The following is an 18,733-nucleotide window of genomic DNA, read 5'->3' on the forward strand; positions in this document are numbered from 1 at the left end:
ATACGAGAGAGGGAAAGGGAGAGATTGAGACAGATTGTGGGAGAGAGAGATTTAGAGAAAATACAAAAAGACTGGTTTTATTTTCTTTACAACAATATTTTTATATTCATAAAGTAAAACAAAATGTGAGAAAAGGCATATTTGATGTTGCTGTGACATACCTGTGTGGGAGGCAATGATGTCATCAAACATGGACAATGTCGTCATTTAAAGACTATTTACAACTATGAGGTTAACCATGTGGCAATGTAGGCCTTATCTGTTCCTTCACTCACACACTCACACACACACACACACACACACACACACACACACACACACACACACACACACACACACACACACACACACACCGTACAACCAAAAAGGTATTGTAAGAGAATAAATTAAGGAATCATAAAGCAAACGACCTGTTACAGTTTGGTGTGACAGTACAATGTCCATAAGCACTGAACTTGGTACAGCATTCCCTGTAAATTCCTACCCTTAACCATTGTGAATCGACTAACAGTGCTGATTGTAGATCAGTGCAGACAATATCACGGCCATAAACCAATACAAACATGACAGAACAGACACAGATCTTGGCTGACCATAGTTTACATTAACAGCACTCTCTCCATTTTGAGCGAGGGGAGAGGGGGATAAGGGAGGAGAGGGGGAGGAGGTACAAGGGGAGGTGGGATAGGAGGGGAGTGCCTGTGGCACACATAAAAATCACCCATTGTATTTTTGGCCACGAGTAATTCATAATACCAACAACAATCATAACCATGGCAAACAATCCTTTTATAAAACAAAGCTGAGTTATTTTCAGTTCAGTGCTGCTGCATGCTCCTCGGTGTAAAATGGCACCCTGTTTCTGTTCCTTCCTCAATTTGTTCCTTGATCATTCTAATGATCCAATAGGAACGCTCCGTGAAAGCCCCCCCTTCTCCACTCCAATTAGCCAGCAAGTCCGTCAATCATTTGTCAACCCCGCTGCCGTGCTCAATATGGCCGCCATACAGCCTCGGGTACCATATTGGTAGGGGAGCTACTGTGACTTCCCTCCGCTTCCACCCCCACCCCTTCGCTCTGATTTGGCAGAGACGGGTGCAGGAGGAGGAGCCTATGGATGCGTTGGTGCAGGGAGGGAATATCCTCGGAGGAGACCGCTCCCCGCCTCCCCCGCCATCATGGAGAATTGGTAGGACCCAGCGGCCGTGCTATAATACAGGTGGTAGGGAGAGGAACCGGCCTGGAACGGTCCACCTTGGCCCTGGGGGGCGTTTGTGGGGTAGGGCGGGGGGAGGTAGGTGTGGTAACGCCCAGCAGGGGTGGTTGCCATGGTCAGTCCGATGGCGCCGTTGGATACAGGGGTAGGGGTGTATGTGAAGGCCCCAGTAGGGTAGTGCATGCGCGGGTCAGGGTAGCGGCTGTCAGGGAGCGAGGTCAGGGAGGAGAACGGGCGATCCAGGGACATACGGGGGTCGCTGAAGGCTGTGAGGTCAGGGCCTGTAGGGGGAGAGGTCAGGGGTTAGAGGATAGAGTGGAAGCAGGAAGTGAATGAGAGAGACCGATGACTGGAAGAGAACATTACGGGCGGTCGGTAGTGGGTGAATGAGTGTTTGTGTGTTACCTGAGAGGCGGCTGGACAGGTCACTGAGGGAGGAGCGGCTGGGTGAGATGGGCGTAGTTGAGTGGACGGTGGGCGTGGTTATCTGACCCAGATAGGGGTAGGACTGCTCATAGGACCACGATGGAGATGTCTGCATCTGCCTAGAGTCTGAGAGATTAGAATAGAACAGATACTTTATTCATTCATTTCATTAGAATGGAAATATATCTTCTGCCTATCCCACCACCCACAGTCACACACGTTGAGAGAGGGTTACACACACACACACACACCTACACACCTACACACACACACACACACACACACACACACACACACACACACACACACACACACACACACACACACACACACACACACACCGGAGGTTGTTTCACTCCAGCATCTGCTGAACAGGTAGATACTGAAACATTACAGATGTCTATACTGGATGTGATTGAGGAGAGATGTGAGTGAAGTAGTTTTATGTGAGTGTGTAAAACTCTCAACACTTTCACTCACTACAGCTTTACTCATTACACTTTCACTCACTACACCTTCACTCATTACACCTTTACCCACTACATCACTCACTACACCTTTACCCACTACATCTTCACTCACTACACCTTCACTCACTATACCTTTACTCACTACACCTTCACTCATTACACCTTTACTCACTACACCTTTACTCATTACACCTTTACCCACTACATCTTTACTCACTACACATTCACTCACTATACCTTTATTCACGACACCTTTACTCATTACACCTTTACCCACTACATCTTTACTCATTACACCTTTACTCACTACACCTTTACTCACTACACCTTTACTCACTACACCTTTACTCACTACACCTTTACTCACTATACCTTCACTCATTACACCTTTACTCACTACACCTTTACTCACTACACCTTTACTCACTACACCTTTACCCATTACACCTTTACTCACTATACCTTCACTCATTACACCTTTACCCATTACACCTTTACTCACTACACCTTTACTCACTACACCTTTACTCACTATACCTTCACTCACTACACCTTTACTCACTACACCTTTACTCACTATACCTTTACTCACTACACCTTCACTCACTACACCTTTACCCATTACACCTTTACTCACTACACCTTTACTCACTATACCTTCACTCACTACACCTTTACTCACTACACCTTTACTCACTACACCTTTACCCATTACACCTTTACTCACTACACCTTTACTCACTATACCTTTACTCATTACACCTTTACTCATTAGACCTTTACTCATTACACATTCACTCACTATACCTTTACTCACTACACCTTTACTCACTATACCTTCACTCACTACACCTTTACTCACTACACCTTTACTCACTATACCTTTACTCACTACACCTTCACTCACTACACCTTTACCCATTACACCTTTACTCACTACACCTTTACTCACTATACCTTCACTCATTACACCTTTACCCACTACATCACTCACTACACCTTTACCCACTACATCTTTACTCACTACACCTTTACTCACTACACCTTTACTCATTACACCTTTACTCATTAGACCTTTACTCATTAGACCTTTACTCATTACACATTCACTCACTATACCTTTACTCACTACACCTTTACTCATCACACCTTTACTCACTACATCACTCACTACACCTTTACTCACTATACCTTTACTCACTATACCTTTACTCACTACACCTTTACTCATTACACCTTTACCCATTACACCTTTACTCACTACACCTTTACTCACTATACCTTCACTCATTACACCTTTACCCACTACATCACTCACTACACCTTTACCCACTACATCTTTACTCACTACACCTTTACTCACTACACCTTTACTCATTACACCTTTACTCATTAGACCTTTACTCATTACACATTCACTCACTACACCTTTACTCACTACACCTTTACTCATTACACCTTTACTCATTACACCTTACTCATTACATCACTCACTACACCTTTACTTCACTACCTTTACCTTTACTCATTACACCTTTACTCACTACACCTTTACTCATTACACCTTTACTCACTACACCTTTACTCATTACACCTTTACTCATTACACCTTTACTCATTACACCTTTACTCACTACACCTTTACTCACTACTTCACTCACAACACCTTTACTCACTACACCTTTACTCACTACACCTTTACTCATTAGACCTTTACTCATTAGACCTTTACTCATTACACCTTTACTCACTACACCTTTACTCACTACATCACTCACTACACCTTCACTCACTACACCTTTACTTCACTACACTACACCTTTACTCATTACACCTTTACTCATTACACCTTTACTCACTACACCTTCACGCACTACATCTTCACTCACGACACCACTCACTACACCATCATTTACTAAATAGTAAATAGTAAAAGATCCAGGACATGATGATGGATAGAAAGATAAAGAGAGAGATGGAGTGAGTGGGAAGAGTGGAGGAGAGAGGAAGGGAGAGGAAGAGGGAATAAAGAAGAGAAAGATGGAGAGAGATGGTCAGATGGAGACAGAGAGGAGAGGAAGTGATTAGCCTAGTGAGGGGGCGTAGGAAGGGTGGGGGGGGTTGTGTGTGTGTGTACTCTTAGGCAGCCGGTTCTTTTCCCTGTGGTCCAATAAATGCCAGTGATCGCCTTCAGACTCGCAGACAAGAGTGTGTACGTGTATGTATGTGTGTGTGTGTGTCCCCCACATACTCTGCAGACAGAGAGGGGAAGCAAATTGCACACAGCAGCCAAGACGTCAATGGCCTTTTTAAGTGCAGCCAGCTCCCCCAAGAACAAAACACTGAGGCCTAGGCCCAGTGCCAAGACCCCCTCCTTTCTTGGCTCCCCTCCCCAGGCTTCGGAGCTCTGATCTGGGGCAGGAGTCACACATGGCTGGGTGGGTGGCTGGAGGCGGGTCTGTGTATCCGGGGCTGCTGCTGCTGCGGTTCATTCATTTTTACTGCATTCCCACACACATGTAGACATATGCATAGTCACTCGCCTACACGCATACGGTAAGCTTTACACACACACGCGCGCGCATGCACGCACACACACGCGCACACATGCACACACACACACGCGCACACACACACACACACACAGAGAGAGACTGAAAAATTAATCATGATTTTACTCTCTCTCTTGCTCTCTATCACCGTCTCTTGTTCTAACATAACAGGTATCTGCCAACAGACTCATAATTTGGACAAATCCCGATTTCGCAGATGCTCACATCTTTCAAATGTCATTTTGGAATGGGAGGGGACATTTGGCTGATAGGCCCGAAGGTGACTGAGAGTTTCCGTCTTGGGGGTGGAGACTTCTCTAGTCTCGTTAGTTCATTTTCTAACACGTATCCCCCCCAGAACTTAATTAGAGCATCTGACGCAAGTGTTTTATTTCTGGGTGTCCAAGATTACATTTGGACAGATGGGACGAATGGAATCGGTCAGGTGGCCCCAGCTGGCACACACTGGATGGAGAGAACACACTCCTACACACATACCCACCCACCCACTCACTGACACACACAAAGCCCATAGCCTCAGGACAGACCCCACACTGACTGCATGCCAACCCACTCTGGTTGGCACGCCACATACTGACAACCAGACTGGACACACACACACACACACACACACACACACACACACACACACACACACACACACACACACACACACACACACACACACACACACACACACACACACAGAGCTGCCTCTGACACACACATACACCCAGCCCATGGCCCCAGCTGCCTCAGATTTTCACAGATATGAAAAGAGAAGTAGGAGGGAAAGAGAGAGAGAAAGATGGAGGGAAAGAGAGAGAGAAAAGAGGGAGGGAGGGAGGGAAAGAGAGAGGTCTTGAATGACTTAATAACGGTTTCCGCTGGCAGTGCTCCTGTTGCTATTTTTGTGGCCTCAGGATCAGAGAGACACACACAGGAAGGACTGGGGCCTGCCCCTCCTTCTATCCATCCATCCTTATCCCCGTTTCTCTCTCGCGTCTCATGTATCTTTTGGGGCATTTCATTTCTCTCTTCGTCTTTCCATCTCTCTTTACCTCCCTCCTCTTTCTCCATCTCTCCATACACTCATCTCTGATTCCATCTCCATCTCATGTGATTTGTTGACATCACTTTAGGAGACAGCTAATTCCTGTCAATGTCAATATTTTGCTGGTCTCTTACGTGTCATGTGAAAGACTCCCTTATATACTGTAGTGTATTGCACAGGAGGCTGGTGGCACCTTAATTGGGGAGAACGGGCTCGTGGTAATGGCTGGAGTGGAATGGTATCAAATACACCAAACACTTGGTTTCCATGGTTTCCATGTGGTTGATGTCATTCCATTCGCTCCGTTCCAGCCATTATTATGAGCCGTCCTCCCCCCAGCAGCCTCCACTGGAGTATTGCGTGTTTAGATTTTAAATGAGGGTTTTTTCACACACTTCTACTTCCTGTCAGCTGACTCTCACTTCCTCCTCTCCTCCCTGGCTTCCTCATGACAACTGTCTACATATACTGGCCAACACACACACACACACACACACACACACACACACACACACACACACACACACACACACACACACACACACACACACACACACACACACACACACTTCTGGAGAAGAGGAACAGAAACTTCAGGCGTGTGTGTCAGAGGCTCTAGTGCCACACGTTAACCGCAATAGGATTGGCTAAAACCACAAAAAAAATGAAGTACTGGTCTTTCCAAACCCAGAGTTAAAGAAAACACGGCTGAGATAAAGATACACAGAAAGATATGTGAAAAACAAATTGATTGGGCCTCTTCTCTCCTGCTCTCTTACACATTGTTTGAGTGTTGTTTGCTACGTATGTGGAGGCATAATGCCAGTGGTTTCACTGTGTGATGACAGTTAGCATGTAGCCTATGCACCGTGGGTGTATGTGGTACCATGAGAGAAGACTCACCTGGTATCTGTGTGTGGTGTGTGGGGTTGCTGAACTGGGCCGGGTTCAGGGCGGGCCGGGGATTGGGAGTGGGGGCGTGGTGGTGATGATGGTGAGGGGGCGTGACCCTCATGGAGCTCCGCCTTAGCTGCTCCAGCTCACTCAGACGCTCGGAGAAGGCCAATGCCCCCGTCTTCACATCATCCAGCTTCTGTCTGTGGCCTACAAACATGCAGGCAGAAACGCATACACTCTCCATCAATCATTCATTCAATCAATCAATCAATCAATCTCTCAGTCTGTCTGTCTGCCTGTCTGTCTGTTTGTTGACATGTTTTTCTTTCTTCTTTTTCTTTAGTCTGAGGTGTCAGTTCTAATTACAATATGAGATTTTCCCTATTTGGTTTCATAATGATGAAGGGAGTCCTCAACAGACCACAACAAAACAGCATGAGATAGAGAGAGAGAGGGGAAGAGAGAGAGAGAGAGGGGAGAGAGAGAGAGAGAGAGAGAGAGGGGAAGAGAGAGAGAGAGAGAGAGAGAGAGGGGGAAGAGAGAGAGAGAGAGGGGAAGAGAGAGAGAGAGGGGAAGAGAGAGAGAGAGAGAGGGGAAGAGAGAGAGAGAGAGAGAGGGAGAGAGAGAGAGAGAGAGGGAAGAGAGAGAGAGAGAGAGAGAGGGAGAGAGAGAGAGAGAGAGAGAGAGAGAGAGAGAGAAGAGAGAGAGAGAGAGAGAGAGAGAAAGAGAGGGGGGGAGAGAGAGACAAAAGAGGGAGGAGAGAGAAAGAGACCAAAAGAGAGAGAGACAAAAGAGGGGAGAGAGATTGACAGAGGAAGAAAACAGAGACAGAAAGTATCCAGTCAGCTAGCCAGCCTCAGCTGTGAAAAACCATCACTCGTCTTCACATTTCCACCCACACACACACACACACACGCACACGACTGGCGCACTGGGAGGAAGTGGTGCTGTAACTGGAGCCTGTGTCTTAGCCCTTTGAAGCGCGGGCCAGAACCTAGAGCCAGCCAGACCCTCCACACGCACGCGCACACACACCCACACCACACACACACACATTGAGCCAGCCAGCCAGCCAGACCCTGGATCGTTGCACGGCGCCCAACACCAGATTCCCGACCAGAATAACGGACCATCATGGAATAGTCCCGTTAACAACCACGAGACAGAGGTGTGATGAGTCTTCCAATCAGCACCCTCCCAGAACTACAACCCAGAACTAATGCAACTACAAATCCCATACCACTCTAATGGTAATTATGGTCATGATGGTCAGCATGATCATGATAATGTAATAACAACTTGGATAATAATGATGAGGATAACTATGCTTAGGATGCATTGTCTTCCATTGTCTTAGTGCAATCCTACGCCCACGCTCATCCTTCAACCGCCGGAGTCATGTGACGTTGATGTTGATAAGTGCGAGGATGAAGGTGGTACTCACGGCGTGGTTCTCTGGGCCCGTCCACGGTGATCTTGATAGCTCTCTGGTAGGTGGCCACCTGGGGAGGGTTGGTGAACACCGTGATGGTCAGAGTGAAACTCTTCCCTGGAGGAGGACAGGAAGAGAGGGTGGAGAGGAGGGGAAGAGAGAGTGAAAATATGTTTTAATGTGATCATCTACACAGAAAACCTTGTGTCTCACAATAACCACCGGCATGGGCCTCTATTTCCCCTGCCTACCCCTCCCTCTTCTCCCATGTTGGTCTGCACCTCCCTGAAGCATGCACTCCTCTCTCTCTCTCCATCTACCCCCCCTCTATCCCAATATACCCCAGGTCTGGATAAGACATTAAGATCAGCCTGACACAGAAATAACCCAGAGAGACATCAGAGAGACAGACAGACCCTACGGCTCCACACCTATTTACTGCTCATAAACACACACACAGACAAACAGTGTGTGTGTGTACATGTGTGTGTTTATTATACGTTTAAATGAGTGTGTGTGTTTTTGTGTTCGTGTGTGTTTATTATCGTTGTGTTCGTTTGTGTGTGTGTGTGTCTGTGTGTGGGAGCAGACTTGGCTGGTGTAGCCGCCGTGTGACTAATCCAGTCAGAGGGTCTGGTGATGAGAGGACAAGGCTGACAGTAAACACTGAGACTGTGTTTCTGTATAGATCTATGAATCTGTGTGTGTTTGTCTGTCTGCATGTGTGTGTATATCTGTGTATCTCCGTGTGAGTTTAAGTATAGAGATTCCTAGGTGAGTGGAGGAGACAATCACATCTGTGTGTGTTTTTCTCCCTCGGGCTCTGTACCTCAATGCATGGTGATGAGTGACGGGCATATGCTGAGAGGATGTGCACACACACACACACACACACACACACACACACACTTGTCACCCACCATGGAGGTATGGGCGCCCAGGGGAGGCGGTCAGAGGCTGTGCCAAGGCTGGAATAGAGTTACCACACACAGACCAGCCTACGCCAGCTAAAGCCCTGGCTACTGTTACTCACACACACTCATACACACACAGTCTTGTACAGCTAACCTTGTGGGGACACACAGTTCAGTCCCATTCAAAATCCCATAACCCTAAACCTAGCTCCAAACCCTAAATGTAATTCTAACCCTAAACCTTGTGGGGACGAACAAAATGTCCCCAGTTGGTCAAATGTTTGATTGTTTACTATTCCATGCACACACACACACACACACACACACACACACACACACACACACACACACACACACACACACACACACACACACACACACACACACACAGGTACTCAGCTATACTGTGGAAGTACTCAGCATTACTGTCCAGACAACACACAAGCAGGCAGCCAGGACTATTCTCAGAGTCAAGAGAAGCTATGAGATCACATCCCTATCCCACGTTTTCTATTCAAGTGTGTTTTACTGCCCAAAGAGAGGCAAATCTACTACTACAGTAATATTCACCATAATGGGAAAACTGTCCATTATTCATCATGTAGTACTTACTATTTTTCTTAAGTAAGTTATTGTAGGATAATTGAATTGCAAAATATGATAATATTTCACAATCACATTTCCGCTTAAAAGATTGCTCATTGTCTTACATCAGACAAAAACACACAAAAAAATCCTCTTTTCTTTTCTCCATATGTATGCAGATATCACACACACACACACACACACACACACACACAGAAGTATTAGTGTCTGTAAGGGAGACATTCTGTCTGAGAGGCAGACGGGAAGAAGACAACACAGCTAGGAAACATCCCCTGACAACACTGTGTGTGTGTACACTGTACTGTGCATGTGTTAGGATGTGAACAAGTGTGTGTGCACATCCAAACAACTTTGTTTGCAAGAGAGAGAAAACGAGAGAAAGAGAGCGAAAGAAAGAGATAAATATGTCTGAGATTGTTTGTGCCGTTTGGCCGCCCAGTAACTCACTGCTCCTATATCCAGAAAGAGAGGAGAGTGGGAGGAGACAGAAAGACAGAGGAAGGACAGATGTGGTCTTTGTTGCTGGTGTGCTATCTGCAAGAAAGAATCTGAGAGGATCGGTAAGTGAGGGGAGAGGTAGAGCGATCGAGAGATAGGATGAGAGAACAGCTGTGGTCTTTGTTGCTGGTGTGTCATCAGTCTGTCTGTCTGATCGGACACCATCAGTGCACATCTAAAAGCTGTGTCTGTGTGTGTGTGTGTGTGTGTCTAAGTGCCAAGGCTTTTACCCAGTTTACATTTTTCTGGGGCTTACTGTACAGAGATGACTGTTTACTCCGGAACTCTCCATCTGTAATCGCCCCTATCAATGGGATGATTTCTTTCTGTGTGTGTGTGTGTGGGGGGGGGTTCAGGTCTAGGCTTGTTGAGTACAGCAGTGTGTTTACCACAGTGGGTCCTATCAGCATTAGCCAATCACTTGTCTTATCTTCCTTCTGAATAAACCTCTGTCATGGTGTGTGTGTGTTTCCCAGAAGAAAAGAGGAGAAGGAGGAGTGTGTGTGTGTGTTTAGAATAGTTTATGTCATAGTCAGAAGTGTGTGTGTGTGTGTGTGTGTGTGTGTGTGTGTGTGTGTGTGTGTGTGTGTGTGTGTGAGAGAGAGAGATCCCTTACATAACTCTAAACCACACCGCTGTAACCACACTAACACTGGGCCACAGCCTACTGAGCTGCAGCCAGACCAACTCTCTGACCACAACCCAACCAAACACTCACCTCGTTTCATCAATGTTCACCACAAGTTCAGACAAGCTCACACATACAGTCATACTCGAATTAACCCTGAGCTGCATTCTAGGTCCTGTGGGTGTGTGTGTGTGTTTTAAGTCAGACTAGATGGCTGTTTGTGTGTGTGTTTCCCAGAAGAAAAGAGGAGAAGGAGGAGTGTGTGTGTGTGTTTAGAATAGTTTATGTCATAGTCAGAAGTGTGTGTGTGTGTGTGTGTGTGTGTGTGTGTACAGTAACAGTAGCTTATGTACAGAGAGGCCTGTGTTTTAAATAGATAAGGCAGGACATTTGCCTGCACCTGATTTGGAGTAACTGCGGTTCACCGTCCGTTAGGGACAGAGAGAGAGAGTTATATCAGTATATCTATATGTGTGTGTGTGTGTGTGTGTGTGTGTGTGTGTGTGTACCTCGTCCGCTGCGGCCTACGAAGCGCAGGTCGTTGAAGCGAGCCACCTGGTTCTTGAGGGCGGCCGTGGCATTGCGGAGCTCTGCTGAGTAGTTCTCATCGTTCCCAGCCATCACCGTGACCAAGGTACCGTCAGGGATATCACCAAGGGCAACCACCTACGGCAATAGGAGGAGAGACAGAGACACAGTCAGATAGATGGAAACTTTATTGCTTGTCTTGCACATGACAAAAAAAGACAATACATAAACATAATTACACACGTAATTTACATTGAACACTTTACACAAAACATCAATTATCAGGTAGATACAGGGGCGCAACCTATACTGGGGACGGGGGGACATGCATTTTTGCCCCCCCCCCCTTTTTATCATTGGATTGAGATACAAAACGGGGCAACAGTGTGTTTTAGGACTCCTCCGAGCGGTCGGGTAGGCTGTTTGGAGAGTTTCTTCGACTGGATAATTAAAAAAATAAAAATAATAATAACCATTATGTCCCCCCCACTTCTAAAACCAAGTTGCGCCCCTGGGTAGATATATGTATTTGGTAAAAGAGGAGCATCTTTAGTTATATTGCAACACTCTATTCCGAGTGTATTCAACTATGTTTATACTTTTATAAATAATATCGAAAAATGATTCATTCTAGTACTTCATCATGAATTAATTATCCATTCTGAATCTATTTAGTCTACTAAATGAGAGGGCATCTGGGTGTTTTTGTGCTCCAGAAAGCCACCCAGACTACAGACTGAATAGCTCCACACCCAAAGCAAATAGACCCAGGGAGAGTCATTTTCATATTAACTGTAATCATGGCCACCAATCAGCGTGCAAATGTACAGAGGAGATACCGGGCATGGGTTCTACGGCTCTGTTCTGTTTTTCAACTGAGAAACTACATCTTTAGTCCACACACAACCCCCCTTCACCCACACACACAACCCCCCTTCACCCACACACACAACCCCCCTTCACCCACACACACAACCCCCCTTCACCCACACACACAACCTCCCTTCACCCACACACACAACCCCCCTTCACCCACACACGCGGCAGAGATGTAAAATACGGGTGTTTGGCAGTCCCAGTATAGTTTACATTCTCGAGGACTGTTGGGGAGCTACGGAAGTCAGACATGAGAGAGAGGTTTGGTGGAGCGTGAAAACGGCCCTGCAGAACAAACAATAATGAGGAAACGATTATAGAGCTCTTCAAGCAGACGGTCAACAACATCCAGACACAAACACACACTTAATGGCAACAACATCCGCCTATGACTTTGTTTATAATGTACATAATGTATACAACTCCCTCAATCTGATTTCACAGTATTTTTCTATGACTTTTTTCACAATTGCTTTTGTCCTAAAGTGCTTAAAAGTACTTTACTTGGAGGATATAATTCCCATTATGGATGGCCAGAACGACATCAGCCTAATGAAACAACTGGAAGACATTGACGTGCATCATTCCAATTCTGAGAACTGCATTACAAAGTTAAAAACTGTAAAGGAAGTAGGCTATGGCTATAATAATATTTTTCTCCAATTAAAAGTTTATTCTGTGACCAGGGGCGTCATGCACCCCAATAATCTGAGGGGGCACAAAATATGTGAGGGGTGGGGGGGTCCGTCTGTAAATTGGAGAATTTAGCATTTTTCAAACACCTGAAACAGATTTTTCCGGCAATCTAGAGCCATAATCATTACGCTTAATTCTATGTCACAAAAAAATCTCACATCTTGAGCTGTCTATATCCTCCTGAAACTAAATATGCTTCTCTGAATCTCTGCTCAAATCTGGGTAAAACATCGAAAGGAATGTGAGTCTAATTCAGTACATTTAGTAATTGCTTGCTTTTCTAAGTCTATCAACCTTGCCAGCTGGCATGCCAACTAAGATAGTTAGACAAGCTAGCTACTTCAACTTGATTGATAGCCTGAAATGGCTTATTGGTAGCTAGTTATGAGGTTGGGAGATTGGGTACTACTCATGGCCAGTTATCAAGCACCATCTCACACACACGGCAAGTGGTACCGGAGCGCCAAGTCTGGAACCAAAAGGCTCATTAACAGCTTCTACCCTCAAGACTGCTGAACAGTTCATCAAATAGCCACCCAGACTATTTGCATTGACCACCTTATTTTATTCAACAACAAAAATTTGGCACAAGCTCGATGTACACTCATTGGACAATAACCACACACTCATACGTACTACACTGACACTTCAACACATACACACCCAAAACACACACACATGTATATTGACGCAACCCACAAACACACACACACACACACGCACATTCCTTCACACTTCACACACACTGCTGCTACTCTCTGTTTATTATCAATTCATAGTCACTTTACCCCGTCACCTACATGTACATAATACCTGAATTACCTGGACTACCCTGTACCCCTGCACAATGACTCGGTACTGGTACCCTTTGTATATAGCCTCGTTGTTGTTATTTTATTTGTGTTACTATTTTTCCATTAGTTTATTTAGCAAATTTTTCTTACTTACTTTTTTAAAACTCTGCATTGTTGGTTAAGGGCTTGTAAGTAAGCATTTCAAGGTAAGGTTGTAATACCTGTTGTATTCAGTGCATATGACAATATATATATTTTATTTGACACACACATACATAGACATTTATGAGAAACGTTGCCATTAGACTAAATTTGCGCAGGAAAACATTCCTCTACAGCCTCCAGAAATGATTCAAAATAAAACAACAAATATAGCACTACACACACACACACACACACACACTCCCTCACTCACCTTGAATGCGATAGGCAGCGTCTTGTTGCACCTCCAGTGTGTGGGTAGGACAGAACAGATGAAGTTGGGGCTGTCTGTCCTCACCAGTTCTCCAGGGTGTTCTGACAGCACCTCCACCATGCCTCGGTCTGCAATACGCAGCTTTCCCACCAGGGCGGCGCTACTGCTCTCCTGGGCACCCAGGGGCAGACCCTCACTCATCTTACCTGACAACAGGGTGGTGGAAGGGGGGGAGAAGCGCCGACCAGGTGCTGGGTCTGGAGAAAGATGGAGATGTAGATAAATAAGTGAGTGAGGACACAGACAGACACGATGCAGGCGTACAGGCGCACACACACTATTGAGTCAACAGTATGTCAATAAGGCATATAACTTCTTAGTAAGTAAATAAAAACTAATTTAGGCTATTCACATTTTGAACTGTGCACATCATCAGTATTTTCTATTCTATTCTATTTTCTCAATGTGCATGTAGTTTCAAGTTGGTCTTCAGAGCACAGAATTATACAAGTTCTCAGAATAGAGCGCAGTGAAATTACAACAGCGGAACCCAACCCTGGAGAGCCGGAGACACGTGAAACCAAACCGTTAAAAAACAGCCAGCGATGCTGTGTCTGACAGGGCCCGGCGCGCGCTGTCGGTCGGTCTGTCTGCCACTCAGCCAAGCCAACCACAATCGATGCCACATGTTGGCGGTTTGGAACGACCAGGGGTTTAAAAACCGCTGCTGCCTCTCGCTCTTTCAACAGAACTTGGAGTAGTGTAACACAGAACTGGACTGAACTCCAACTCCGTGTTGCTCTCATCTAACCATCCAATACTAACAGCAAACCACGCGCTGTGGATGGAAGGATTTATTTATAAACCGATGATGAGAGGGGAAGTAATGTGCTTTGCATGTGTTTTAATGTGGTTTCCACTAGTTACCACAGTCACAAAGTTGAAATTGGCCGTAGGCCTATCGTAAAACTTAATGAAAACTCAAATGATCTTTTTGGTCTTAATTTAGGGTTAGGAATAAGTTATTAGTGTGGATAAATTCAGGGTTAAATGTAGCTTGAATTATATAAATAGGCGTGGTTTATGACTTTGTGGATGTGGTATCTAGTGACAACTGATTAATGTAGCCTAACCTCAAGTGTGTGCGCGTGTGTGTGTGTTGACATGTGTGCTTACATTTATACCCGCGCGCATTCACACAGCCAAGAAACACACCGAAACCAGAATTTGAAGAGGAAATAAACGTAATAATTGGCAGGACGCCAACGGTTTTCTTTTCTCTCACAGCTACAGGCTACATTTGGAACCTAGCATGCACAAAACACTAAACCACAGTTCAGAGGGAAGTTGAAATCTTGGTTGATAATAATATACAGGTTCTGCCACAGTATGGTGTGGATAAGTTAGACAGGACAAGATGGGTATAGATACCAACACATATTCAAACGTGCGTAAAATGTGAAAATAAGTTAATGTACCGTATTTGGCGTCCCAAAGGAAGACCATTTGTATACCGCAGTAGGATCCAGTTAAACCGACTCTCTGTGGAATATATAGCTCTATGTTTCTTCTGATATTTTCCTCAAAAAGTAAAGCCGTTGTCGAGACGAACTCTCCCAAGGCACGTGGGTCAACAGTGGAAACCAGACGACAGTCTGAAGGTACCTGCGTGGGCACGAATAAAACTGGGTCTATGCGTTGTAGTGGAGTAAAAGACCTTCGGTTAACAAATTACACAGATCCCGCTAAATCTCGGTGTGTGAAGTCCTCATTCCATGATCCGTGTTATGGACACATAAACTGAAGAGGCATCCACCGACCAGATACTAAATAAAACCCGACCGTCATTCAAGGAGGTCTCAGGGCGCATTCAACTGAGTAAGCGAGCAGCGAATAAGAAAGTCCAGTTGGGTTATTGTTTTCTGTTCTTTTCCTCTTCTGTTGTTCTTCAATAAATTGTGAGTTACTCGCCACAAAAGGTCAACTTTGATGGATGTTCTATGGCTCCCCAATTCGCAATAGGGATCTTCTCGTCTCTGTGCGTGCCAACATGGGAGACGGAAAAAACTTTAATACTTCAATTTCGCTTTTATAAATAGTGTCTGGAATGTCAACGAGGAATAGGCTAGGATGTGTCACTGCAAACAGCCTTATATTTCGACAAACCCTTGTTGAATGCTCCGGTTGTGTATAGAGTTGAGTTTCTGCGTATGAATGAACGTCCCGACAGTGGGAGGCAGGGTTTTACTGGCAGTCAGTCGGCAGTGCTGGAATGCGTTCCTCCAGGGTTGGATTTGCATAGAGACAGATCTCAGCCAATGGAATCGAGCAACTACGGAGAGTCCGGAAGGGTTTAACCAATCAGAGCTGCGTCCGTCCAGGGATAAAGAATTGTGGGTTCTAAGGAAGGCTCGGGCCAGTCAATGGAATTCCACTTTGGGGCTGCGGTGCACGATGCCGGATGAGAGACGGACACAGCGGTCGCGCTCTAGTATTGTGGTTTTAACATAAAAGTCAACCGCGTGCAATTGGATGTTGGATACCAATACAAAAACAAAAAATACAATAAAATATATTGAAAGGTGGATTAAAATGATTGTTCACAAAAAAACTGCCCAAATCACAATTAGGCCTATGCGTTTGGACACCAAACACACATATTTTGTTGGAAATACACTTTAGCCTAACTAATGCCTGATTTTTCCCGGATGATTTCTCGTGACGGTGTCAAAACATAGTCTGCATACACCATAACAAAATAAGATGAGTAAATATCCATGCAATACGTTAGCCAATAAGACATAGCCTATGTGCCTATGTGCCTATAACAGGAAAAGTAAAGAGAGAAGCTCAAATGACTCATCTGTCGATGAGGGGGACATTTATACAAAGACAGCCATTCTGCTGAATTCCAGGGCGCGTGTACTGTTCCAGTGGACATATTGGTCATGCGCTGATTTATTCGGGGAATATGATATCAGCAATAGCCACCACGTCACCGCTCTAACCATATAACCCAGGCTGCATCACATCTGCGAATAGATTATATGGAGGCCACAGTGACGCATTTTTCGGACGATGTTCCATTTCATATAGGCCTATACCCCCTCTATAGCACTGTGGCTAGTGTCCAACGTGATGTGGGTTTAGAGGTTGACGTTATAGTAGGTTCCACAATCTATGCACAACACAGATACTGAATAAAAACATTGCACATGGGATGTATTTCATGATGGTGTGACAGAGCGTAAATGCGCGTGCTTAAAATTCAGCTTTCACGGTGTCAGAATGTAGGCTCTCATCCTCAACAACAAGACTTCAAATAAACAGTTATCTACAAGTATAAGCATGAAAGTTACCTTTTGTTTTCCACCGCTGTGCAACAACGTTGCCACATAAAGATGGCGGTGTAAAGTACCGTAGTTAATTAAGTAAACATACTTTAAAGTACTACTTATGTAGCCTAATTTGGGGGGTATGTTTTACTTTACTGTTTATATTTTTGACAACTTTTACTTTTACTCCACTACATTCCTAAAGAAAATATGTACTTTTTACTCCCATATGTATTCCCTGACCCCCAAAAGTACAGCATTGGTCAAATCTACGCACCTATCAATATAACTCATTGACATCCCTACTGCATCTGATCTGGCTGACTCACTAAACACATACTGCGTGTGTACGTACCCCTGTCTGTCCGTAAATATAAAAACAAGAACGTTGTGCCATCTGATTTGCATATTATAAGGAATTTGACGTATTTCTTTAACTTTTACTCAAATAGGCCTATGACAATTGAGTACTTAAGTACATTTAAACCCAAATAATTTTAGACTTTTACTGGGTGACGGTCATTTTCTTTAAGGTATCTTGACTTTTACTGAAGTATGACATTGAACACTTTTTCCACGACCGCATAAAGCACCTCCCAGGCCTTGTGGTGTCAGTGCGCAGTGTGGGCGTCGTGGCTGCACCAAATATCAACCATAGGTGGCGGCATACGATCTAAATCACCTCCTGGCAAATGGAAAGCTGTAACATACTGGCAGGCCTCACTGTAGAGAATTATTTTATATTGCGTGACGATGTAAATAAAAACAGACGATCTTATATATGTGAATATTTTTGAATGGTGTAAATATGTTCCATTGTGGAAATGATTTAACCCCACATTGTAGGCTACTTTCAAATTCAGATCAAAGCAGAAACAAAATTATTCTGAAATCCAAAATTATGATTTTGTTCTCTCATTATCTCCTATGTTTAGCTCATTTCGATTGACCAGTTCAATATTCATCGCCACAGGCTATGTGTCTTTGCCATGATGACTATGAAGAGTCTAGTCCACCTGTACACGCAGAGCTCAGCAGAAAATATTCGTCTGATGAGTTTTTCAGTTTGATTTGACACAGAGAGGTCAGTCTGACAGCCTTGTCGGGGAGTTTTAGAGAACTGTCAGTTTCTCTCCTCTCTTCCCGTGTTTTAAGAACGTATAGCCACAGGGGTGATGATAAAAAATGTAACGGTTTACGCATCCGCCTGGCCGGACCGAATACAGTGTCCGTGATAGAAAGTGACTGGCCTTTTTGCTCTATATACAGGAAACACGGTGCAAAGAATCCGAACTTGATTGTTCCTGTCCTAACATCTTTTGAATGTTGGATTGATTAATTTAGGCCGTAACGAAATAATGGATAATGGTGCGTATTTTTTGCAATGGACACATTC

General features: G+C 44.8%; 1 protein-coding gene across 1 annotated transcript; it reads right to left on the reverse strand.

The window, feature by feature from the left end:
• Positions 1 to 50: 50 nt before the first annotated feature.
• Positions 51 to 16,206, reverse strand: LOC115129817 (runt-related transcription factor 1-like). Its single transcript, XM_065024122.1, is given in 9 exon segments — positions 51 to 1,106; positions 1,109 to 1,174; positions 1,177 to 1,497; positions 1,622 to 1,768; positions 6,622 to 6,822; positions 8,060 to 8,164; positions 11,203 to 11,359; positions 14,003 to 14,259; positions 15,481 to 16,206. Coding segments are annotated over 9 exon segments (1,398 nt in total). The 5' UTR covers positions 15,509 to 16,206; the 3' UTR covers positions 51 to 990.
• Positions 16,207 to 18,733: the final 2,527 nt, after the last annotated feature.

This window comes from Oncorhynchus nerka, linkage group LG2 (genome assembly GCF_034236695.1).
Source record: "Oncorhynchus nerka isolate Pitt River linkage group LG2, Oner_Uvic_2.0, whole genome shotgun sequence".
NCBI classification, from domain to species: Eukaryota; Metazoa; Chordata; class Actinopteri; order Salmoniformes; family Salmonidae; genus Oncorhynchus; species Oncorhynchus nerka.